This window comes from Nyctereutes procyonoides, unplaced genomic scaffold (genome assembly GCF_905146905.1).
Source record: "Nyctereutes procyonoides isolate TBG_1078 unplaced genomic scaffold, NYPRO_anot_genome, whole genome shotgun sequence".
NCBI classification, from domain to species: domain Eukaryota; kingdom Metazoa; phylum Chordata; class Mammalia; order Carnivora; family Canidae; genus Nyctereutes; species Nyctereutes procyonoides.
In genome coordinates, this window is record NW_026575042.1 from 7249991 (window position 1) to 7275618 (window position 25628).

The following is a 25628-nucleotide window of genomic DNA, read 5'->3' on the forward strand; positions in this document are numbered from 1 at the left end:
AATCTTAAAGAAAAAGAAAAAGAAAAGAGGGACTTGGGAGGGTGTAAGAGTAATCAGGGAAGGGAGGGAAGGGACACAGAGGCTGGGACCCCAGGGCTGGGTAGAAATGAGATGGGCAAAGGGGACGAGGCATGGAAACAGGATTTGTGGCTGAGGAATTGGTGAGGAAAATGCCTGAGGGGTTGGGGGAGGTCAGAGGACGTGTGCATGAGGGTCTGAAAGTTCCACGTGGTGGATCCAATATCACCCTGGCTGCCATCAGAATTCCCTGGGAAATAGCACTCTTGCCTGGGCCTTCTCAGGTGGGGCATAAGAGGGAGTACCAGTAGTTTTACAATTTTCCCAGGTGTTGTCATGTGCAGCCAGGGGGAGATCTGAGTGTGGGCCTGCTGGGGAGCTGGCCCTGGAGAGAGGAGGCTGTAGAGGTCCCTGGTGGTAGACGTTTTGGTCAGTGTGTTAAGGAGTTTCTGCTTTGGCTCAATGGGAATTGATGAGATCCAGTGTGCATTTTCTGAAAAATCCTGTGGTTGCAAAGGGAGAGGATTGCAGAGGGGCACAGTGGAGGCCTGCAGTTATTTGGGAGAAGCAGTGAGGGGTCTGGGCAGAGGAAGTAGCTCCACTCACAAACGGTGGAAGATCTGGAATTGCCAGGACCTGGAAAGGGTTTGGCTGGCAGGGAGCAGGAAGACAGGCTCAAAGAATGAGATGAAAATGAGGAGCATGTTGTCTGGGCCCAAGTGGTTGTCCCTTGCTCTGTCCTAGCTGAGGTCACAAGAAAGACATTTGCCAGAGGTCCTGGCTTCCTTGGGGAAAGAACTCCTTGTCTTATTTTGCATGAGTCAGATTCATTTAGTTAGCTTGAATAAATAGTAGTCTTTTCCTATAGAATTCTGCATATTACTGACCAGTGTGTCTTCAGAAGGAAAGTGGATTTCTGGATCTGACAGCCTGCCTGTGTTGGTAAAGCAGCAAAAACCTTGGCACATTGTTGTGGGTAGTGGGGTCCAAATTCCTCTGGGGGCATCAGAATACCTTCTCTCCCACTCTCCAGCTACACCTTGCACAGCATTGCCCAGGGTGTACAGCACAGCCCTGGTTTGTAGTGAAACCATTTGGTATGGAAATTAGGAAGCCTGGGAGCTCTTGGGTTTTGTTGCAGCTCCATCATATTGGACAAAATGTTTCACTTTTCTGCACTTTAAAATTACTGCAAGTAGTTATGTTAATTTCTGCTCATTTGGCCATTGCATAGCCAAATGAAACAAAACAGTGGACTTTAACAGCATGGGGGTTGGAGCTCTGACCCCTGGGCAGTCAAAAATCTGACTCTTCAAAAAGTTTAATTCCTGTTAACCCACTGTTGACCAGAAGCTTTTTTGACAACATAAACAGTCGATTAATGCATATTTTGCATATGTGTTATATAAAGTATTTTTACAATAAGTAAGCTAGAAAAATGTTATCAAGAAAATCATAAGGAAAAGAAAATACATTTACAGTCATGTACTATAAAAAAATCAGCATGTGAGTGGACCCACAGTGTTCAGATCTGCTTTGTTCTAAGGTCAACTATATTCACTTCATTTGCCTATGTACGCTACAAGGGTGTTTATGTTGTCTATGAAGGAAGGTTTTTCCTTTTTGAGCAGAGTTGCTACCTTATTTAACTTGTTATTACTTAGGTCATTATTGAATATTCCTAAGTACACATAAGAGTAGATATTACAGGGATCCCTGGGTGGCGCAGCGGTTTGGCGCCTGCCTTTGGCTTAGGGCGCGATCCTGGAGACCCGGGATCAAATCCCATATCGGGTTCCCGGTGCATGGAGCCTGCTTCTCCCTCTGCCTATGTCTCTGCCTCTCTCTCTCTCTGTCACTATCATAAGTAAATAAAAATTAAAAAAAAAAAAAAAGAGTAGATATTACACAAATAATCCATGTACCTGTCACTCAGCTTCAACAACCATCCTCGTTTTGCCATATTTGTTTTCTTTTTCCCTTTCTCATTTGGTGGTGGGGAAAAGAGTATTTTTTTTAATATTTATTTTAGAGAGAGTGAGAGAGCACACACAGAAGAAGCAGGGAGAGGGAGAGAGACTTTAAGTGGACTCTGCACTGAGCATGGAACCTGATGTGGGGCTCAATCTCACAACCCTGAGATCATGACCTGAGCTGAAACCAAGAGTCAGATGCTTAACCAACTGTGCCACCCAGGTGCCCCAAGGGAAAAGAATATTTTAAAGCACATTTCAGGGATTTACTCTTTTCCCTAGTATTTTATTATGTGTTTTTAAATATTTTTTCCTGGGGCACCTGGGTGGCTCAGTGGTAGAGCATCTGCCTTTGGCTCAGGTCATGATCCTGGGGTCCTGGGATCAAGTCCCACATCGGGCTCCCTGCAGGGAGCCTGCTTCTCCCTCTGCCTGGTGTCTCTCTCTCTCTCTCTCTCTCTCTCTCTCTCTCTCTCTCTGTATCTCTCATGAATAAGTACGTAAAACTTTTTTAAAAATAAATTATTAAAATATTTTCCCTTATATAATCACAATGTCCTTTTTTATACATAATAAAACTCATAGTAATATTTAATTTCTAGTCCATATTCAAATGTCCCCATTGTCCAAAAATGATCCTTTTATAAAGTAATTTTATTCAAATCCATATCCAGTTAAGTTCCACTCTCTATAATTTATTGTTGTCTTTTAAATCTCTCTTAAGTCTCTTTGAAACCAGAGAAGTCCCTGTACATTTTTGTTGTTGTTCCTATTGGCTTATTCTGAGGGCTTTCTGTAGAATAATGCACATCTCTGTTTGACTGATTACTTATCATTAGTGTCATTGAACTTGTTCTAATCCTCCTCATTTCCTGTAAACTAGGAATTCCTATAAACCGGCATGATTACATTCAGATTTAAAAAATAATTTCTGTATGAGAATTCTTGATAGATGATGTCTTGTATTTTCTGCCACACCCCAGCAGGAGGCGCATCCTGACTTGTTATGTCATTTTGGTGATCAGACTCCTCAGTGGGTTCAGCTGGTGACTGCCTGTTTCTTCTTCCTCAAGTTCCCCAGGAATATTTAGTTTAATGATTTCACCATTCATTGATGACCATTACCTGAATCACTTATTTCACGAGGATTTCAAGATTATGATTTTATTATTTTCTGTGTTTTAAATAACTGTAATTCTTCTGTATACAGTAACTTTCCCTCATTTGTTAGAGCTTTTTAGTTATCCTGAAACACAGTTCATAGTAGAAAGTAAGAGTAAATGCTGAGTTCTGCCCCTTTAATTATCAGTTTGCAAAGGAATGAATTCATGTCCTGGTGATCTCCGGTGATTTTTTTTATTTTTTTGAAGATTTTTATTTATTTATTTATTTATTTATTCATTCATTCATTCATTCATTCATTCATTCATTAGAGACACAGAGAGAGAGGCGGAGACATAGGCAGAGGGAGAAGCAGTCTCCCTGTGGGGAGCCCGATGTGGGACTCAGTCCCAGGACCCCAGGATCACAACCTGAGCCCAAGGCAGACGCTCAACCACTGAGCCACCCAGGTGCCCCTCCAATGATGTTTAATGACTTTGTCCTCTTTCTTTCTCTTTGCCTCTCCCTATTTTTTTCTTTTCCCTTGATATTTTAACATAGCTGTTAACAAAGCAATATCGTTTAATTTTATAGTCATTTTTCTTTTGGATCCTCAAATTACCCCATCTCAGACCAACAAAATCCCCTTCAAACTGGTGCTCTTGTCCTTTTGACCCAATTCTATTCGTCTTTGATGGTTTCTTTATTTCTGACAAGAAGAGATATTGTATGCTCACTCTGTACTTTCCCATTCCCAAGTCCTGGAATTGGCCATTTCTCCAAGGAACTCTGGTTTGTTTTAGTGGGGATGATGTTTAGAGACTATAGTTTTGGATTAGAGGGTCCTTATTGCTGCTAGATGGTCATTGGCTTTCGGCATTTCCAGTGGACAGAGCTAGGAAATATGTATCTTTAAAAAGAGACAAAAGAGTAGCCGCCAGGAGCTGGTAGGGAGGGGGAAAATGGTGAGTTACTGTTTCATGGGTACAAAGTTTCAGGCTGTGAGGGTGAAAACTAGAGCTAGATGGTGGTGATGGTCACACAATGATGTGATGTACTTAATGCCACAGAGTTGTACACTTAAAAATGGTTAAATAATAAATTGGATGTATATTTTACTATAATAAAAAAATGAAAATCTCTCCAGACAAAAATAGGAGAACTTCACATTAATATTCCCTATTTCAAATGAATTTTAAAAATTATGAGCATTTTGCTGAATTTTTATATTTTTACTGGTGTATCTTTTAAAACTTCAAGTTTTGGTTTGAATTGCTTCTATAATAATACTTCTATAGTGATTATACCTGCTTCTAGCTCTCTAGTTCTGCTTCACTTTGGGACCTGGACGTCTTTCTTCTCTTTTTTTTTTTTTTTCTTTAAAAATTTTATTTTTTTTAACCCAACTCTACACTCAACTTGGGGCTCAAACTTAAAACCCCAGATCAAGAGTTGCATGTTCTACTGACTGAGCCAGCCAGGTACCCCTGGAACCTAGACATATTTACTTCATATTCTGAATCATGCCACTGTCTCCTTTTTTGTGTGTGTGGGTGTTTTGTTTTGTTTTGTTTTTTTCAGATTGATTCTACTTCATTGAAATGTATAGGACAGAATGTAGAAAGGGTTCAATATCAAACATAAATGAGTCATATGTTACATAAATGCCATTGAGCTTGAAAAATCACAGCGGCTAGAAAACATTTATTTAAAAAAGTTTTTTAACCTACTACCTTCTTTTTTGACACAGACTTTACTACCAGGTCTTGCTGGCCCCTCTGGAGAGGTGGTTAAATCCACAACGGGTGTGACCCCCTCATCTACTGGAAGTGGCGACAAGGTCTATGCCCACCAGATGGTCCGCACAGATTCACGAGAACAGAAGCTCGATGCCTTTCTGCAGCCCATGAGCAAGGCTCTGTCCAGTCAGCTGCAGGCTGTTGTCCCGGAAGACAGGACCGATGTTTCCAGTGGCAGGACTGGGCAGCAAGATGAGGAAATGTTTGAACTCCCAGAGCCTGATCAAGTGGCTGCCACAAATCAGGGCATGGAGGAGGAGGCAACAGAGGGGACTTCGGAAACATCAGAGAAGAAAGGGCCCCCTTCCAGCCCAGGCAACCCCAGGTATGGACTTTGGGAGGAGTGCAGCTTGTCTCTGCTATTTCTTCCTGAAACCACCTTCTGGCTTGACTGGGCATGAACCACCTGCAGCTTCTCTCTGCCTGACCCACTCCCTGCCTCCAATGAGATACTCTCTGCCTTTGATCATGACTTGAGCAGCCCCCACTCAGTGGTCTTTGAGATATCTTAAATGTCCATGGCTCCAAGCATGAATTAAACACACACCAGAAAAAAGAATAAGATTTATCCTTTATTTTTAGTTCCTGGATTTTGATAAAGTCTCAATAGCAGAGGTGGCTAGAAAGAACCCTAAAACATCCAGAAGATTCTCCCTTATTCTACTCAAAGCTGCTTCCACTCCTCTCAGGAAAAATGCATTTTCTCAGTTCAAATTATGAAGACCCTGAAGCCCATGGGCTGGTGGTAAGAGGGGGAAAAGGGCGGATGGCAATAGCGGCTGTCCTTCCCCTGTGCTCCCAGGATGTGCTTCACATGCTCCTCAGACTCCTTGGGCACATCGCCGAGCCCAGGCCCCAGGCAGACGCTCCTTCCCCAGCAGGCTCAGGATGAAGACGCCTGCTGTAGGCGAGCATCTGTGTAGCAGCCTGCCACTGAAACCCTGGTGCTGAGTGGCCGCTGGAATTCAGAGGAGTGGGACGAGTTACTTGACTCCAGTTTACTCATTGCCAAGCCAGTCTAGCAAGACGACTTGTTGGGATGTTTCCAGGGAGTAAGAAAGGGTGCTGCCACTTGTGGGTAACCCACGATGTGCTGGATACTTTACATACATTATCCCATTTCATGCTCTTAGCCACTCTGCAGGGCAGGGTTATGTGTCTCTCTGTCACCAGGGGAAGTAACACCACCAGCTCTTTACCACACAGCAGTTAAAAGAAATCTCTGCAACCAGAAATGAGAATGTATCACTCCTTAGCTGAAAACCAATGCTTCCCCTTGTATTTATTAGGTGCACCCACCCTTCCTCCCATTTGGTCCCCCACTTTTCCTCTCCCGAGGTCCACTCTGGCCACACTGTTTTGTGGCTGACGCCAACTGCATAAGCTTCCCTCCTTTGCTGTCCCTGTGCTCTGGGTCTAGGAAGACTCTGCCTTCTTGTTGCTCAGGCTTCCACTCAGCGTCGCCTCTTACCAGAGGCCCTCTCACTGCCCCATCATCCTGTTACCTTGTTTACTTTTCTTCTTAGCTTTTTCTTCTACTTCAAATGATCTTTTTCTGTGACTGTCTGACTCCCCAGCTAGAAAGTGAGGATGGTGAGGACCATCACCTTGCCTGTCTGGTGCATGGCTGCCTGGAGCTGGCGCTGTCACAGTCTGAGGGGGGTAACTGAACGGGTGAGACTCAGCAAGGTGGGCACATATGCCCAAGGCCCTGCAGCTCCACAGGCGAGTGACTCCGGTGTCCTGCTGTGCACAGTGGCTGGCTGCGGCGGTGGGGGAGTCAGGATCCTCTGCTATGCAGTGTGCCAGAGAACAGATTGATCTTGCTAGTCTGCCGCCTGCACAAGGACCCCGCCCCAAACATGCAGAGTCAGCATGAGAAGCTCTTCCCTATTCAAAATGCAACACACAAAATTTGGATGACTTTAAAAAAAACAATTTTAAAGGATAGTCATGATCTGTGGGCTCCTTATCTTCATTGCAGAAAGAGGCCTCGGGAAAGCTCTGATGTAGAAATGGTGGAAGATGATTCCCGAAAGGACATGACAGCAGCATGTACCCCTCGACGGAGGATCATCAACCTCACCAGTGTTCTGAGCCTCCAGGAAGAAATTAACGAGCGGGGACATGAGAGTATGTAAATGCTGCGGTCTGTCAGGGCCCCAGAGGGCTGGACTGCTAATATGGAGTTTTAGGATAATGCAGGAAATGTAGATGGTAGGGTGGTCACTGCAGCGTGTCGAGCACACCTCCCTCTTCTCACCTACAGCAGCAGCAACCAAAAGGCGATTTTCAGCTAGGAAGGGAAAAAGTAGTCTCTGGCTTTAATTATAATTAATCAGTATTCTCACTAAACCCTAGTTAGCTGGAGTAAAGCATTCATTTAAATAATCTTCAGTTTGTTTTTTATTTTAAAGCAGTGTGATGTCCCACAAGATTCTGATTTGTGGCCGGAGTGGGGTGTGCTCTTTCGAGAGCACACAGGCTTTGGAGGGCCTCGAGTGGATTATCCTGGCACTACCATTTCCACTGTAACTTGTGTAACTTTCCACTTAAACTTATAACAACGTTGCTGTGCCTCGGTTTTTCCTCATCTGTAAAATGGGATTAGTTTTACCCTTGAAGATGATTGTGCTGGTTAGAGGTAAAATATAAGTGAAACAGCTATTACAGCATAAGAAGTCAGTAGATATTTTTATATCCCAAAGTCAAAGTCATAAATCAGGATCACCTTCCTCAGAAATAGCTTTTCAGAATACTGAAGTAGAGCTGCGTTTTGGTCCCTGTTACTTCAAAACTCGCTAAGAACATGGTTTTAGGAATTAAATGGGGCCAGTCGTGTCCCAGGCACAAACTGAGCAGGGATGGAGGAGTAGAACAGCAACTTGACCCAAGAACCATCTGCCCCAGGTGAGTCCAGCAGTCGTGCTCCAGGTGTAGACGGCACAACTCCAGGCTCCAGATAGCCGCTTTGCGTGTGTCTACACAGCTTAGTCATGGCCTTGCTGTGTTTCACCTGTAACACATTTCCTTAGTAAAATAGTTGTGTTTTAATGCTGTGTCTTAAAATATGACGATCTGGATTAGCTTATAAAGTCCCGAGTGGCCAGGAGCAGGGTAGCACTTTTCACACTAATCCTCCACCCTCTGAAGCACTGCTGTGGCTCAGTGGCACCTTACATTTTTCTCTGTACCATCTCCCCTTGTTTGGATGAGTTCATTCAGCAAGGCCTCAGTTTGCCTTTCCTGGTTTGTTTTCTCTTCTCTCAGCACTCTGGACCGTTCTTTGTCCGCATGTGGGCAGAATAAAAGCTTCCTGTGACCAGGGTCTTGCCAGTTGTTGAAGGAGCTGCCCAGTGGCCTCTGATTTTTGTTTCCATGAAGATTTGCTCCGGTTGCTCTTCTGTTTATTGGCTTTCAAGCTGGGAGCTTTTATTTTTTTTTTTTTTTTTAAGCTGGGAGCTTTTAAAACCATTTTAAATAATGCAAGAGAAGTTGGCTGTTCCTTGATTTATTTAGCAGGCTCACTCACAGTAGATTCAATTGATAGCTTCCCTCAGCTTTGGAATTTACTGAGTCCTCCTTAAGGGTTTGTATCCCTTATGTAAAGCAGGCTATTTAAAGTTAGCATTTTGAAAAATTTCTGACTAGTTGCACACTGTTTTCAGTGCAGTGTAAAGCTAATCTGTGTCAAGTTTGATAAGGTTTGGAGCCCATTGCTGAGGCTCAGATGATGAATCTAAATGTTCCCAAATTGTGTATTTGTACACATTGTCTCATGTAATTCTAGAATCATCTTGTGAGAGAGGCAGAGCAGTTGCTGTTACCTGTTTTGAAGGTGAGGACATGGAATGGAAAATGGAGAGGACAAAAGAGGACAGATGAGTTGGAATATCCAAACAATCAGAAACTGACCTGGGGACACACCTCATTGAGGGCAGGTGGTAACTGGCAAGGCCTCCACACGAGGTGGCTGGCCCAGGATTCAGATGCTAAGCAAACCAGCTGCCTGTGTGGGCGGGTGCACCTTGCGATTTGATCATGCCAACTGAAGCCAGTGTTTCAGATGTGCCAGTGTAGGGTCTCACAGAAGGAGCACTGTCTGTCACATGCAAATGGAGTGAGCTGGAAGGGCTCTGTGGGAGCTCCTGCCAGCTGCACCATTTCCTAGCCTGTTGGAAATTAATTCACCTTTTTGGGGCATTATTTTCCTGCTCTCCCACATGACAGCACTGCTATAGCCTCTACTGGGCCCTTGTGATAAGCACCTGAATTACCATGTGTGTGCTTCATAAGGTCAGGCCTCCGTCCCAGGTGGGGGGACTTGTACCTTGAGTCCTGCCCGCTGGTGTGTGATTTACACCCAGGGCCCCTGGTCCTCCAGGGGAATGTGGCATAGGGATTTCCCTGGAGCTCAGATTTGGTGAAGTAGGCCACTTGCCTTAACAGACCAACAGTGCCGCTGCTCCCCCACAGGAGGTCAGGGATGCTCTCCTTGTGCCAGAATTCTTGGTTGTGCTTCTTTGTGTGATGATTTTATCATGTATTGTCTGTGCGGGGATCGTGTCTGTCATGCCCACCACTTCACCCCTGGCATCCACAGAGGGCCCGGCAGGTGCACGCAGAACGTATGTCCTGAGGCAGTGTGTAAATGGTTGAGAGGAGGAGCCTGGGAGGTGAATCTTTGTTCTGAAGGATGTCAAGAGTTGAACACTAAGTCAGACAGTCTCGAGTCTGCTGGATCTCCCCCTCCCCAGTGGTCACTTTCAGTCAACCAGTGAGGTTAATTTTTGCCCAGTACCCAGTCAGTTGTTCGTGGAATTAGGCTCATCTCAAATTAGTAATGACTGAATCTACTTGCTAGTTCCATAGTTTTGATCTATTAATAATGAGGACAAGGACTGTTGTAATGTGTTTTTGCTGTCATTTGAATGTGAATGTGTTTAATATTTCACCCAACAATTCTATTTCCTTGGTCTTTGGAGAACAGTCCTGGGTCTCAGTGTTCATACTTTTGTATGGCTTGTCCCCAGGTGATCATTTCTTTTGGCATGTGAAATCACCTTGGCAAACATTTGTCAAGTATGTTCTCTGCACAAAAGGCACGGTGCAAGCCCTGAGGCAGAAAGTGAGGTGAATGAGGCTTGACCCCTGCCATATAGGATAGCACAGTGTTGTGGGGAGTGTTTAGTAAGTAACTGGCTGCCCACATAAGGTAAAATGAAAGATATTCTGTAACAGAGTTGGAAGGCCACTTAGGCGGAGCCCAGGGTGAGACATGCCTGAGAGGGCTTCTGGATCCTGTGAGACAACAGCCAGAGGCTATGCACATGGGACTTCTGTAAGGTGGTCCAGCAGGGTGCCGAGCTTCTGCTCTGCACATGGTATTAAGAACTCAGGGACTGGTTGTGCTTCCTTCGGGTTTGGCTTTACTTGCCAGTTCTTAGAAAAACAGGCTGAGACCCAGGGCCTCCACTGAGAACTCAGATGTGTGGTTTGGCTTTCAAGCATGAAAGGATCTTGTTCCATTTTGCTGCTGGCACAATGGCAGGGAAATGCCCACAGACTTCTAATGCTGTGAAGATATTTAGAGGAGGAATGAAATAGAGGTCCTTGAGGTCCTGATAAGAGATCGTGAAGAGGCCCAAGTAGCCTCATGAAGCCGAGGGAAGAAAAGTCCTGCCTGAATGAAAGAGCAACTCTGGAAGCCTTACGCAGGGCCAGCAGATGCCTCCTCCCTTCCCTGCCCAGGCTGGCAAAGCTGCACCTTGGTAGCTAGGATGCGTCAGAGGGTTCCATGAAAAATCTGTATGGAAAACTCTCTGACCCTTTTTTTAGTGGATTACACTGCTTTCTCTTTTCTCCAGTGCCTCGTTATTCAAGATTATTTGATGTTCTCCAGCTTTTAAAATAATCATTTTCCGCCTACACAGTACATCCTGTAGAGACATTGAGTTTCCAGTGGGAACAGAGGGGAACACTTCATTCTAAAAATGAAGAAAATAAGCCTCTTTTTATTGGGGGTTGGGGGGACAGAGTGTTAGAGAACTAATGTAACAATATAAGAATTCATTTGTGGTGGCCAAGCTAAAAAAAGGTATAGTGAAAATGTGATATACAGGCTTATTGCTGTCCCCAGACTCTTCCCTGTGGTCTCCAAACCCTCTTCCCCTACCCCTCTTTATGGTGGTGGTATTTTTAATTACATACATATGTACACACAATGTATTGGTAAATAAAAAATCAAATTTACAGAATATATACATAGGATCCACATGAGAAAAAACATGAACACTTGTTTAAGAGATAGAGCATTGTGGGTTTCATCACCTTTGAAGCTCTTGTGTACTCTTCCCTAACCTGTACCCTTCCTTCTCCCTTAGAGGTAACCACTATCTTAAATTTTGTCATTATTATTTCTTTTCTTTTTAATACATTTTAGCACCCATATTGTAGCCCTAGAAAATGTGTTTAGTTTGCAAGTTATAATTTTACATAAAGGAATCATACTGTATGGGCTTTTTTTGATATATATAGATATATAGATAAATAGATATCACACACATTATTATGTTCCTAGGATCCATCCATCTTATTGTATACAGCTCTGGTTTGCTTTTTCTGTGTAATCAATTCCGTTTGGTGACAGTGACTGCATGTTTGTTCATTCTGCTGTTGAAGGATGTTTGGGCTCATGCTGCCTCATCCCCACCCCCTCATGCCCTGGCCTGCTCCTGGCCCTGAGGGAGTCGAGAGTCTGGTGTATATTGGGAAGCTTGGCTGTAGGCATATACTCAGGAGAGCTGCTACTGGGTTGGTCATACAATGATAAACTGGTTTTCAAAGGGGTCAGATAAATGTACACACATTGTTGGTCCCACCAACAGGATACAGAAGTTGCATTTGTTCTCCTTCCTCTCTAGGGTTTGATCTTGACAGATTGTTTTTTACCTGTTTAATGTTTGTGACATAGTAACTGATGGTGGTTTTATTTGCTTCTCCCTGGTTACTATAAATTTAAGGATATTTCTCCTTCTGTTAAGTGTCTCTTCTAGTTTTTTGCCCATTTTTCTGTTGGGTTTTTGGTCTTTTCAAACTGATTTGAGGAGTTCTTCATATATTCTAGATATGTTCCATATTAGTTACATGAAAACATCTTCCCCCAGTTTAGGACTTACCCATTTTCTTCTTTTTTTTAAACAAATACTCATTTCATGAACAGAAATTCTTAGATTTAACATAGGCAGATTTTATGAATTGTTCTTTACAGATTGGCTTTTTAAATCTTATTTACGAGATGCTTTCTAATTCTGGGATAATTAAAGGCACATTCTTATATTGTCTCCTAAAATGCTTATATGTAAATCCCTAGTCTTCTTGGAATTCATCTTTGGTGTAGGGTGTTAGATTCATGTAATTTTCATGTGGGTATCAAATAGTTCCATAAAACATTGTTACTGTCAGTTTGGACGTAGCAAATATTATTAGCTCATAATTCTTTCCTTTAGATCTTTCATGGTCTGCCTGAAGCACATCCTGTAGTGGGGCCTTGGGTGGCCAACTAACTTGTTTTGTCTAACTCATCTTCATTTTGAAAAGTGTTTTTTTGCTGGGTTTAAAATTCCAGATTGACAGTCACTTTTTCTTAACACATCGAAGTTGGTGTTCTATCATTTTTCGCTTCCACTGTTGCTGCTGAAAATCCAGCTGTCAGCTTTATATTTTATTCTTTGTGGGGAATCCCTCTTTTGTCTCAGAGTGCTTTTAAGATCTCTTTAGTGTCATGCAGTATTTCTGTGTGCCAGGTGTGAGTTTTGTTGGGCTTCCTGGGACTGAGGCTTGGTGTCTTCCATCACTTCTCAGATACTATCAGATATTTTTGTCTTCAAAGTCTGTAAATATCATCTCCCCCTGCCCTTTTTCTGTTCTGGAACTTGATTTATATATTTATTATCCTCCACATTGCATAAGCTGTTTCTGTAGTTTTCCTGTTTCTCTGTCCTGATTTCCTCTCTTTATCTTTTTTTTTTTTTTAAGATTTTATTTATTCATTCATGAGAGAAACACACAGAGAGAGGCAGAGACACAGGCAGAGGGAGAAGCAGATCCATGCAGGGATCCTGATGTGGGACTCAATCCCAGGACTCCAGGACCATGCCCTGGGCCAAAGGCAGACACTAAACTGCTGAGCTATCCAGGGATCTGATCCCTCTTTATCTAGATTTTTAATTTCAACTGTTATATTTTTAATTTTTAGAAATTCAGCTTCTTTTGGAGATCTTCATCATTTGTTAGTCTCCTGCTACTTATTCATTGCTTAATAATCCCTCTTAAGCATACTAAACATGCTTATTTTTCTCTTCCTTGCTGATATTTCCAGTCTCTGAACCTTTGCAGAAGTTGTGTGGTTTCTTCTGGATTCTAATTCTTCGTGCATTCTTTGTGTGTTTTGTAATTTTTTTACTGCTAGCTCCTGGTATTTTATCTGTGGGGGATAATTTGAAGCCTGGATTGACACTGAATTTCTCCACAGAGATTTTGCATTTCATTCTGTTACGGACCTGGAGGAACAGTCAGTCCTGAATCACATTAAACTAAAATCTCCCCACGAGGTTTTAGGCAACACACTTAGCGTGAATCCTGGCTGTGAGACCTAGCTCATGGTTACAGATTCTCAGGGCTGTGATGTTTTTTATGCTTTACTCCCAGGATCCAGGCTTGAGGTGGGTGGGCAGTTTGGCTCACTGCCCTGGGGCCTGGGACACAGCAGTAGTTCTTCTTTTTTGCCTGAGGGTAACAGCCGCTGGCATTTCAGCTTCCTGTGCTGGGGAAATGGTCTCCTGTTAGACTCCTCGTTTCAAACCATTTTTGTTTTTCTTTCTCCACACCTCAGAGCCTACAAAAAGTAGTGTTCATGATTCCTGAGGTCCCTCTGGTACCTTTTTTTTTTTTTTTTTTTTTATGATAGTCACACACACAGAGAGAGAGAGGCAGAGACATAGGCAGAGAGAGAAGCAGGCTCCATGCACCGGGAGCCCGACGTGGGATTCGATCCCGGGTCTCCAGGATCGCGCCCTGAGCCAAAGGCAGGCCCTAAACCGCTGCGCCACCCAGGGATCCCCCTCTGGTACCTTTGAGTAAAGCTGGCTGCGGAGCTTGCAACACTTTTCTGGCTTCCTGCTTTGCCCTAGGTGGTGATCTTTAAGTAGTCCTTTATCTTTGGGCAGTTTTTTGTGGTATTTTGAAAGATCTGTTATAATTTATTCCTCATTTGTATTTGTTTTCAGCAAGAGGTACATTTCAGGCATGTATATTGTGGCCTGTTTGTTGTCTTGAGCTCTGGGGCTTGGTGTTTTGGGCTGCAGAGAGGTGTTGGTGGGATGCCATGACTTACCTGCTTTTCATTTTCCAGCACTCCGAGAGATGCTGCATAACCACTCCTTTGTGGGCTGTGTGAATCCTCAGTGGGCCCTGGCTCAGCATCAGACCAAGTTATACCTTCTCAACACCACCAAATTGAGGTAAATGAGTGAGTCATGACAGAAGCAGGCCTGCTAGAAGAATGGTTCTCAAAGCACAGGCACCAAAAGCTGGGAACAGCATTATGAGGTGTTTGGAACGGACCCAGGCTTTGGGGACAGAGGGTTTCAAATCCAGGCTCAGCCATTTACCATTTATGTCATTATGGACAAGGTACTTTCTTGAACTATGTCTCAGATTTCCCATCTACAAGATTTAGAAATTACTACTTAGCTTGCAGGGTTTTGTGAGGGTAGAAAATGACAGGGAAGCCTAATGTTTGGTAGGTTCTTGGTCCTTAGTAAACACTGACCACTGTGGTTGAACCAGGTGTTGACGGGCTTAGTGCCAGTAGAGAATTCTAGCATCTGCTATGTGCAGCACGGTACTGTGGGATGCAAGAGAAAGAGGACCTAAGGCCCCCTTTCTTCCTTACGGAATGTAGCCAAGGCTTCCTCTCACCTTGAGTAAGGCGAGAGTTACCACATGAGCCAGAAGGGCTGACAACCATGGGAGGGGTGATCTCAGTGGTGCTATTTGCCCAGCCCATAGCCAGCAACCTTTCTATTGATTGTTTCCAGAGACCTTGGTGGATGAGCTCCTAGTGAGTCTAGAACGTGTATTAAATATGTTCTCAGGGACACCTGGGTGACTCAGTGGTTGAGCATCTGCCTTTGGCTCTCAGGTCATGATCCCAGAGTCCTGGGATCAAGTCCTACATCAGGATCCCTGCATGGAGCCTACTTGTCTGCCTATGTCTCTGCCTCTCTCTGTCTCGAATGAATGAATGAATGAATAAATAAATAAATGAATAAATAAACAAGTAAATAAATAAATAAATAAATAAATAAATAAATAATAAATAAAAGCTTAAAAAAAATGTTCTCAAATAGGTGGCACAGATGGGACATGTATTAGACATCACCTGTCCGCTGTGGGACCCTTTCCCATCAGCCCTGTTGTTGCCTCAGTGCTTTCTTGAGCCAGTGAGCGAGGGAGCTGCCTTATGTTGCTTGGGGGTGGCACACAAGATAAAAACCAGTTTGATGTCCCTCACCTAGAAACTGCCCTGGTCCAGAGCTGACTGTTGGCACACATGCATCTTTGCATATTCAGGACTCACCCTTTTTAGCACTTTGGAGCAGCTCTGTTCAAGGTCTATCATCTTTGAGAATCCTTTGGCTTATGCACTGGGCTCTCTTATTAATATGCTGGCAATTCAGCTATCTTTGTTCTTTCTTTTCCAGCATATATAAGTACATTTCTAGACTCCCAAATCCCATTGTGTTCAGATTATTTCATTTTACAAACAATGCCAGGCCAGTCCCAGAATTTCAGTTTTTAATAAATGTGAGTGATTTCCCAGTGAGAAAGTAAAAGAAACAGATGGAGAACCAAGATCAGAGTGCAGTACCTGGATTCAGCTCTTCCCTTTTCAACCTTATTAACTCTGACCTGGGACAAGTCAGGTACTCACTGGGTACCTCAGTTTCCCCACTATAGTGCCAGTGTAGCAGATGCCTTGTCTACTTCGATTGATAATGAGAACAAGTCTTTAAATAGACCACTGTGGTCCATATTGCCTAACAACTAGAAAGTACCATTTATTTCAGCACTATGTTGTATAAGGAGGTCAGTGTGTTGCATACTTCACAGCTGCTTCTGGAATGTTGCCAGCTAGTGCTTCATCGTACACTTTACACCGCGGTGGTCTAATTCTGCCTTGTGTGTCCTGGTGATTATTTAGTAAGTCTCCTGCCTTCCCTATACACACCATGCCATTTTTAATGGTGAGTTGTAAAGAAAAATAAAAAAAGGTGATTTATAGGATTCTTTGTAAGTGGGGGGAAAAGATAAGCAAACAAAACTCTTAAATTTCACCTACGGGGCGTTCAATAGCTTTTAACAGCCAGTGGGTGGGACAGAGCATGGGTGACTTAGAGACTTAGATCTAGTGCTCTGAGCCCTGGCTGGAGGCCGCCAGCTGAAGCCTTGGCTGGAGCTTGCTGTGGGGCCCAGTTCCTTAGAGCCTACAGCCTGACAGAAAGCCTCCACAGCAGGCAGAACCGTCCCTTTCTCCCATTCATGTTTCAGGGGCTATTTCTCCTATTTTGCAATGATTGCTTGGATCTCAGGCATGGATTGAGCATGCATTTCCTTAAAGTCACTTCATTTTTATTTTTCAGTGAAGAACTGTTCTATCAGATACTCATTTATGATTTTGCCAATTTTGGTGTTCTGAGGCTCTCGGTAAGTGTATTTCCCGCTTCTCACTGCTGAAATTTTCAACGCCTGGTCATTTCTGAAAATAATCGCTCTATCCTAATATCTGATTTGTAGTATATTAGATTTTCCTAAATATGTTTAGGATAGTTTCTGTATTGCATGATTTGCATTTGGAAGTATCTTTAGTTATAACACAGATTTATACAAAGCAGAATAGTCATTTGGTAGCCAGCTTTTTTTTTTTTTTTAAGATTTGTTTATTCATGAGAGAGAGGCAGAGACATAGGCAGAGGGAGAAGCAGGCTCCTTGTGGAGAGCCCAATGCCGGACTCAGTCCCAGGACCCCAGGATCACACCCTGAGCCAAAGGCAGTTCTCAACCACTGAACTACCCAAGGGCCCCTGGTAGCCAGCTTAAACAAATGTGTATTATTATGTAGGTTAATATATATCTACTTAAGAAAACTTGTAAGTGATAAAAGTAGAAATAAACATCCTCTAAACCCTGTAACCCAAAACCAGCCAACCCCAGCTGAGAGTATTAGGGCATTTCTTCCAAGACCTTTTCATGTTTAATTTTAATTTAAAATTAAAATCAGACTGCTTATCTATATAGTTTCATACCATCTTTGTACAGCTAACATACTCTACAAAAAAGACTTCTGGGATTTTTATTGGGATTGTCATGAATCTCCAGATCAATTTGGGGAGGAAATCTTTTGTTAGATTTATCCATTAGTATCTCACTTTTTTTTTTGATGCTATTATGCATGGCATTTTATTTATTTATTAAGATTTTATTTATTCACGAGGAACACAGAGAGAGAGGCAGACATAGGTAGAGGGAGAAGCAGGGTCCCTGTGGGGAGCCCGATGTGGGACTTGATCCCCAGACCTGGGATCACGCCCTGAGCTGAAGGCAGACACTTAACCACTGAGCCACCCAGGCATCCCTATACGTGGCATTTTAAAAATTGTCCAGTTGTTTGTTGTTAGTATATAGAAACACAAATGTTTGTGTATATTAATCTTGTACCTTGCAGCTTTGCCAAACTCACTTAGTAATTCTCATAGCTTTCTTATAGATTCCATCAGTATCTACATAGATGATCATGGTCTCTGTGAATAAAGACAGTTTTATTTTCCCTGTCCAACCTGGATCGCTTTTTTTCTCTCTTGCCTGGTTACACTGGCTAGACCAATGTTGGTTGAATAGAAGTGGTAAAGGGGGCACCTGGGTGGCTCAGTGGTTGAGCGTCTGCCTTCAGCTCAGGGTGTGATCCTGGAGTCCTGGGATTGAGTGCCACATTGGGCTCCCCACAAGGAGCCTGCTTCTCCCTCTGCCTCTCTCTGTGTCTCTCATGATAAATAAGTAAAATCTTTAAAAAAGTGGTAAGGATGGAAATTGTTTTCTTGTTCCTGATCATAGGGGAAAACACATTCAGTCTTTCAAAATTAAGTATGCTTTCCGCCGTAGGTAGAGAGGAGATGGCCTTTATGAAGGTGAGGAAGTTCCCTGTTCCTTATTTGCTTAGAGTTGTTTTTATTTGGGAATGGATATTGGGTTTTTTCAAATGTTTTTTTTTGCATCTCTGTTAAGATAATTGCATGGTGTTCTTTTTTAATTTGTCAGTATATTACATTTTCATGTTAAAAACCAATCTTGCATTCCTGGATGAACCCTGCTTATATGTGATATATCACCCTTTGTATAAATTATTTAAATTGACTTGCTAGAATTTTGTTTACACTTGCTACATTTATGTTTATGAAGGATACTCCTTTTTTTTCCTTGTAGTCTTTGTTTGGTTTTGGTATTAGCGTAATGCTGGCTTCATAGAATGAGTTGGGAGGTATCCTCTACTCTTCCATCTTCTGAAAGAGTTTGTGTAGAACTAGTGTTTATTGCTTAAATGTCTGGTAGAATTCATCAGGGAATGAAGCCATCGGGGCCTGGAGATTTCCTATGAGAAGGTTTTTAATTACAAATTCAGTTTCTTTCACAGAGAACTAATTCAGGTTATCTTTTTCCTCTCGACAGAGCTTTGGTTTGGTTTCTTTCAAGGAATTTGTCCATTAAAGTTTTCACATTTATTGGCATGAAGTTGTTCATAATATTTTTCATAATTCTTTTAATGTTTAGATTCTCTCTCATTCCTAATATTGGCAATGTGTATCCTCTCTTTTTAACCTAATCAGTCTGGTTTGACGTTTACCAGTTTTACTGATCTCAAAAGAACCGACTTTTGGTTTCATACATTTTTCTCTGTTGTTTTTCTGTTTTCTATCTCATTGATATTTACTCTGATCTTTATTACTTCCTTTCTATTTATTTTGGGTTTAATTTACTCTTTTGTTTCAAATTTCTTAAGGTGGAAGCTAAGATCATATTTTGACATCTTTCTTCTTTTCTTTTTTTTTTAATAATTTATTTTTTATTGGTGTTCAATTTGCCAACATACAGAATAACACCCAGTGCTAATCCTGTCAAGTGCCCCCCTCAGTGCCCGCCACCCATTCACTGCCACCCCCCACCCCCCTCCCCTTCCACCACCCCTAGTTCGTTTCCCAGAGTTAAGAGTCTTTATGTTCTGTCTCCCTTTCCGATATTTCCTACCCATTTCTTCTCCCTTCCCTTCTATTCCCTTTCATTATGATTTATATTCCCCAAATGAATGAGAACATATAATGTTTGTCCTTCTCCGATTGACTTATTTCACTCAGCATAATACCCTCCAGTTCCATCCACGTTGAAGCAAATGGTGGGTATTTGTCGTTTCTAATGGCTGAGTAATATTCCATTGTATACATAGACCACATCTTCTTTATCCATTCATCTTTCGGTGGACACCGAGGCTCCTTCCACAGTTTGGCTATTGTGGACATGGCTGCTAGAAACATCGGGGTGCAGGTGTCCCATGGTTCATTGCATCTGTATCTTTGGGGTAAATCCCCAGCAGTGCAATTGCTGGGTCGTAGGGCAGGTCTATTTTTAACTCTTTGAGGAACCTCCACACAGTTTTCCAGAGTGGCTGCACCAGTTCACTTTCCCACCAACAGTGCAAGAGGGTTCCCTTTTCTCCGCATCCTCTCCAACATTTGTGGTTTCCTGCCTTGTTAATTTTCCCCATTCTCACTGGTGTGAGGTGGGATCTCATTGTGGTTTTGATTTGTATTTCCCTGATGGCAAGTGATGCAGAGCATTTTCTCATGTGCATGTTGGTCATGTCTATGTCTTCCTCTGTGAGATTTCTCTTCATGTCTTTTGCCCATTTCATGATTGGATTGTTTGTTTCTTTGCTGTTGAGTTTAATAAGTTCTTTATAGATCTTGGAAACTAGCCCTTTATCTGATATGTCATTTGCAAATATCTTCTCCCATTCTGTAGGTTGTCTTTGAGTTTTCTTGACTGTATCCTTTGCTGTGCAGAAGCTTCTTATCTTGATGAAGTCCCAATAGTTCAGTTTTGCTTTTGTTTCTTTTGCCTTCGTGGATGTATCTTGCAAGAAGTTACTGTGGCCAAGTTCAAAAAGGGTGTTGCCTGTGTTCTCCTCTAGGATTTTGATGGAATCTTGTCTCACATTTAGATCTTTCATCCATTTTGAGTTTATCTTTGTGTATGGTGCAAGGGAGTGGTCTAGTTTCATTCTTCTGCATGTGGATGTCCAATTTTCCCAGCACCATTTATTGAAGAGACTGTCTTTCTTCCAGTGGATCGTCTTTCCTCCTTTATCGAATATTAGTTGACCATAAAGTTGAGGGTCCACTTCTGGATTCTCTATTCTGTTCCATTGATCTATGTGTCTGTTTTTGTGCCAGTACCACACTGTCTTGATGACCACAGCTTTGTAGTACAACCTGAAATCTGTCATTATGATGCCCCCAGATACGGTTTTCTTTTTTAAAATTCCCCTGGCTATTCGGGGTCTTTTCTGATTCCACACAAATCTTAATTTGTTCTAACTCTCTGAAGAAAGTCCATGGTATTTTGATAGGGATTGCATTAAACGTGTAAATTGCCCTGGGTAGCATTGACATTTTCACAATATTCTGCCAATCCATGAGCATGGAATATTTTTCCATCTCTTTGTGTCTTCCTCAATTTCTTTCAGAAGTGTTCTATAGTTTTTAGGGTATAGATCCTTTACCTCTTTGGTTAGGTTTATTCCTAGGTATCTTATGCTTTTGGGTGCAATTGTAAATGGGATTGACTCCTTAATTTTTCTTTCTTCAGTCTCATTGTTAGTGTATAGAAATGCCACTGACATCTGGTCATTGATTTTGTATCCTGCCACACTGCTGAATTGCTGTATGAGTTCTTGCAATCTTGGGGTGGAGGCTTTTGGGTTTTCTCTGGACAGTATCATGTCATTGGCGAAGAGGGAGAGTTTGACTTCTTCTTTGCCAATTTGAATGCCCTTAATGTCTTTTTGTTGTCTGATGGCTGAGGCTAGGACTTCCAATACTATGTTGAATAGCAGTGGTGAGAGTGGACATCCCTGTCTTGTTCCTGATCTTAGGGGAAAGGCTCCCAGTGTTTCCACATTGAGAATGATATTTGCTGTGGGCTTTTCGTAGATGGCTTTTAAGATGTCGAGGAAAGTTCCCTTTATCCCTACACTCTGAAGAGTTTTGATCAGGAATGGATGCTGTATTTTGTCAAATGCTTTCTCTGCATCTAATGAGAGGATCATATGGTTCTTGGTTTTTCTCTTGCTGATATGATGAATCACATTGATGTTTTACAAGTGTTGAACCAGGCTTGTGTCCCAGGAATAGATCCTACTTGGTCATGGTGAATAATTTTCTTAATGTGTTGTTGGATCCTATTGGCTAGTATCTTGTTGAGAATTTTTGCATCCATGTTCATCAGGGATATTGGTCTGTAATTCTCCTTTTTGGTGGGGTCTTTATCTGGTTGTGGAATTAAGGTGATGCTGGCCTCATAGAACGAATTTGGAAGTACTCCATCTCTTTCTATCTTTCCAAACAGCTTTAGTAGGATAGGTATGGTTTCTTCTTTAAACGTTTGATAGAATTCCCCTGGAAAGCCATCTGGCTCTGGACTTTTGTGTCTTGGGAGGTTTTTGATGACTTCTTCAATTTCCTCCCTGGTTATTGGTCTGTTCACGTTTTCTATTTCTTCCTGCTCCAGTTTTGGTAGTTTGTGGCTTTCCAGGAATGCGTCCATTTCTTCTAGATTGCCTAATTTATTGGCGTAGAGCTGTTCATAATATGTTTTTAAAATCGTTTGTATTTCCTTGGTGTTGGTAGTGATCTCTCCTTTCTCATTCATGATTTTATTAATTTGAGTCTTCTCTCTCTTCTTTTTAATAAGGCTGCCTAATGGTTTATCTATCTTATTAATTCTTTCAAAGAACCAACTCCTGGTTCTATTGATCTGTTCCACAGTTCTTCTGGTCTCAATTTCATTGAGTTCTCGAATTTTAATTAACTCTCTTCTTCTGCTGGGCGTTGGGTCGATTTGCTGCTTCTTCTCTAGCTCCTTTATGTGTAAGGTTAGCTTTTGTATGTGAGTTCTTTCCAGTTTTTGAATGGATGCTTGTATTGCGATGTATTTCCCCCTCAGGACTGCTTTTGCTGCATCCCAAAGATTTTGAACGGTTGTATCTTCATTCTCATTAGTTTCCATGAATATTTTTAATTCTTCCTTAATTTCCTGGTTGACCCTTTCATCTTTTAGCAGGATGGTCCTTAACCTCCACGTGTTTGAGGTCCTTCCAAACTTCTTCCTGTGATTGAGTTCTAATTTCAAGGCGTTATGGTCTGAGAATATGCAGGGGACGATCCCAATCTTTTGGTATCGGTTCAGACCCGATATGTGACCCAGTATGTGGTCTATTCTAGAGAAAGTTCCATGTGCACTTGAGAAGAATGTGTATTCAGTTGAGTTTGGATGTAAAGTTCTGTAAATATCTGTGAAATCTATCTGGTCCAGTGTATCATTTAAAGCTCTCGTTTCGTTGGAGATGTTGTGCTTAGAAGACCTATCGAGGGTAGAAAGAGCTAGATTGAAGTCACCAAGTATAAGTGTATTATTATCTAAGTATTTCTTCACTTTGGTTAATAATTCGTTTAAATATTTGGCAGCTCCCACATTTGGGGCATATATATAGAGGATTGTTAAGTCCTCTTGCTGGATAGATCCTTTAAGTATGATATAGTGTCCCTCTTCGTCTCTCACTACAGTCTTCAGGGTAAATTTTAGTTTATCTGATGTAAGGATGGCTACCCCTGCTTTCTTTTGAGAACCATTTGAATGGTAAATGGTTCTCCAACCTTTTATTTTCAGGTTGTAGGTGTCCTTCTGTCTAAAATGAGTCTCTTGTAGACAACAAATAGATGGGTCCTGCTTTTTTATCCAGTCTGAAACCCTGCGCCTTTTGTTGGGGTCATTAAGCCCGTTCACGTTCAGAGTTACTATTGAAAGATAATGAGTTTAGTGCCATCATGATATCTATTCAGTCCTTGTTTTTGTGGATTGTTCCACTGAACTTCTTAAAGGGGAATTTTAAGAGTCCCCCTTAAAATTTCTTGCAGAGCTGGTTTGGAGGTCACATATTCTTTCAGTTCCTGCCTGTCTTGGAAGCTCTTTATCTCTCCTTCCATTTTGAATGAGAGCCTTGCTGGATAAAGTATTCTTGGTTGCATGTTCTTCTCATTTAGGACCCTGAATATATCCTGCCAGCCCTTTCTGGCCTGCCATGTATCTGTGGAGAGGTCTGCTGTTACCCTAATATTCCTCCCCATGAAAGTCAGGGACTTCTTGTCTCTTGCTGCTTTAAGGATCTTCTCTTTATCTTTGGAATTTGCAAGCTTAACTATTAAATGTCGAGGTGTTGAATGGTTTTTATTGATTTTAGGGGGGGATCTCTCTATTTCCTGGATCTGAATGCCTGTTTCCCTTCCCAGATTAGGAAAGTTTTCAGCTATGATTTGTTCAAATACATATTCTGGCCCTCGTCCCTTTCGGCGCCCTCGGGAACCCCAATTAAGCGTAGGTTTTTCTTCCTCAGGCTGTCTTTTATTTCCCTTAATCTATTCTCATGGTCTTTTAATTGTCTCTTTTTTCCTCAGTTTCCCTCTTTGCCATCAACTTGTCTTCTATGTCACTCACTCATTCTTCCACCTTGTTAACCCTTGTCGTTAGGACTTCTAGTTTGGATTGCATCTCATTCAGTTGATTTTTAATTTCGGCCTGATTAGGTCTAAATTCTGCAGTCATGAAGTCTCTTGAGTCCTTTATGCTTTTTTCTAGAGCCACCAGTAGCTTTATAATAGTGCTTCTGAATTGGCTTTCTGACATTGAATTGTAATCCAAATTCTGTAACTCTGTGGGAGAGAGGACTGTTTCTGATTCTTTCTTTTGAGGTGAGGTTTTCCTTCTAGTCATTTTGCTCAGTGCAGAGTGGCCAAAAACAAGTTGTACTGGGAAAAGGAGAAAAAGAAGGAAAGAAAAGAGAAAAAGAAAAGAGAAAAAAGGAAGAAAAGAAGAAAAAGAGAGGGAAAAAAAGGATGGGGGAAGCAATCAGAAATCAAAAAGAAAAAAAAAATCACGGGGGAGTATCTTCTGATTCTGTATACTGTAAGTCCCTTGACTTCCCCTGGAAGTTGTCCGTCTAGCTGGTCTTCTGGGGGAGGGGCCTGTTGTGCTGATTTTCAGGTGTTAGCACTTGGGGGAGCTGCTCTGCCCCTGCCTGGTGCAGGGCTCCGTGGGGCTTGTTTACCCCGTGAGGTCTCAGGAGGAGCAACCCCAGTGGCGGGGCCAGCTCTGGATCCCTGGATTCAGCCCCCCGCAGTAACTAGGGAGCTCTCAGCCTGCAGGGCCTGGAGGCTCCGGGGCGGGGCCGCTGATCTGCTCAGCTCGGGGCAGGAGCGTCCTCGCTGTCCTGGGCCCTCCCGGCCTCTGCCTGTCCCGGGGGGAGGCCGGATCCTGGGCTGTGTCCCGGCCCCGCAGCCCCCTCCCGCGTAGCTGCCACCCGAGCCCCTCCGAGCTGCTCCCGGGGCCGTGTAGCCCCCTCTGCGTGGAGCCTCTCCCTCTGCCCGAGCCCCTCTGTTCTGCTCCCAGGGCCGCGCAGCCCCCTCCGCGGAGCCGCCCGAGCCCCTCCGAGCTGCTCCGGGTCCAGCCGTGTGCACTGCAGCCCTTAGGGAGCTCGGCACATCTCCCCGGGGCGGAGTTCCTGTGTTAGTGTCCCCGGGAGCCCGAGGGCATCCCCGCCCTCCTGGGTCCTGCTCCAACTCCCTGCGGGCCCCTTTCCGCCCGGGAAGGTTGGTGCCGCTCCTGCTTCTCCGGGACGGGGCTCTCCTGTCCTGGGGACACTCGCCCCGGCCTCAGCCCGGCTCCTCGCAGGGCCCCTCCCCCTCGGAGGCCTTTTGTTTCTTTATTTCTTTTCCCCGTCTTCCTACCTTGATAGAAGCGCGAACTCTTCTCACTGCAGCGTCCCAGCTGGTCTCTCTTTACATCTCAGGCCGAATTCGTAGATTTTCAGGATGATTTGAAGGTTATCTAGGTAATTTGGTGGGGACAGGTGATTTGGGGACCCTACTCTTCCGCCATCTTGCCCCTCCCTCCTCTTTCTTCTTTTCTAATATAGGTGCTTAGTGCTAATAAATTTCTGCTGAGTCTTGTCTTAGCAGCTCCCCACAAATTTTGATAAGTTTTCGTTTTCATCCAGTTCAAAATATTTTGTGTCCTTCTTTATTTCTTCTTTGCTCTACAGGTTATTGAGAGGTATATTGTTTCCAGTTACTTGGGAGATCTTCTGGATATCGGCTATTGATTTCTAATTAAATTCCATTTTGATCAGAGAATATACTTAAATCCTTTAACGTTACTGAGATTGTCTTATGGCCTAGAGCATGGTTTGTGCTGGTAAAGAATCCATGCACACTTGAAATGAATTTGTGTTCTGGTCTGGTTAAGTGGAGTATTCTTTGAGTGGCAAGTACAGTAAGTTAACAGTGATGCTCCG

General features: G+C 42.9%; 1 protein-coding gene across 1 annotated transcript in view; it reads left to right on the forward strand.

Annotated features, from left to right (window-relative positions):
• The window catches only part of MLH1 (mutL homolog 1), a 48506-nt gene that overhangs the window by 19575 nt on the left and 3303 nt on the right, over positions 1-25628 (forward strand). The window contains exons 12-15 of the mRNA XM_055321686.1: positions 4843-5216; positions 6876-7024; positions 14304-14412; positions 16597-16660. Coding sequence (XP_055177661.1) covers positions 4843-5216; positions 6876-7024; positions 14304-14412; positions 16597-16660 — 696 coding nt within the window. The remainder of the gene's footprint in view (positions 1-4842; positions 5217-6875; positions 7025-14303; positions 14413-16596; positions 16661-25628) is intronic.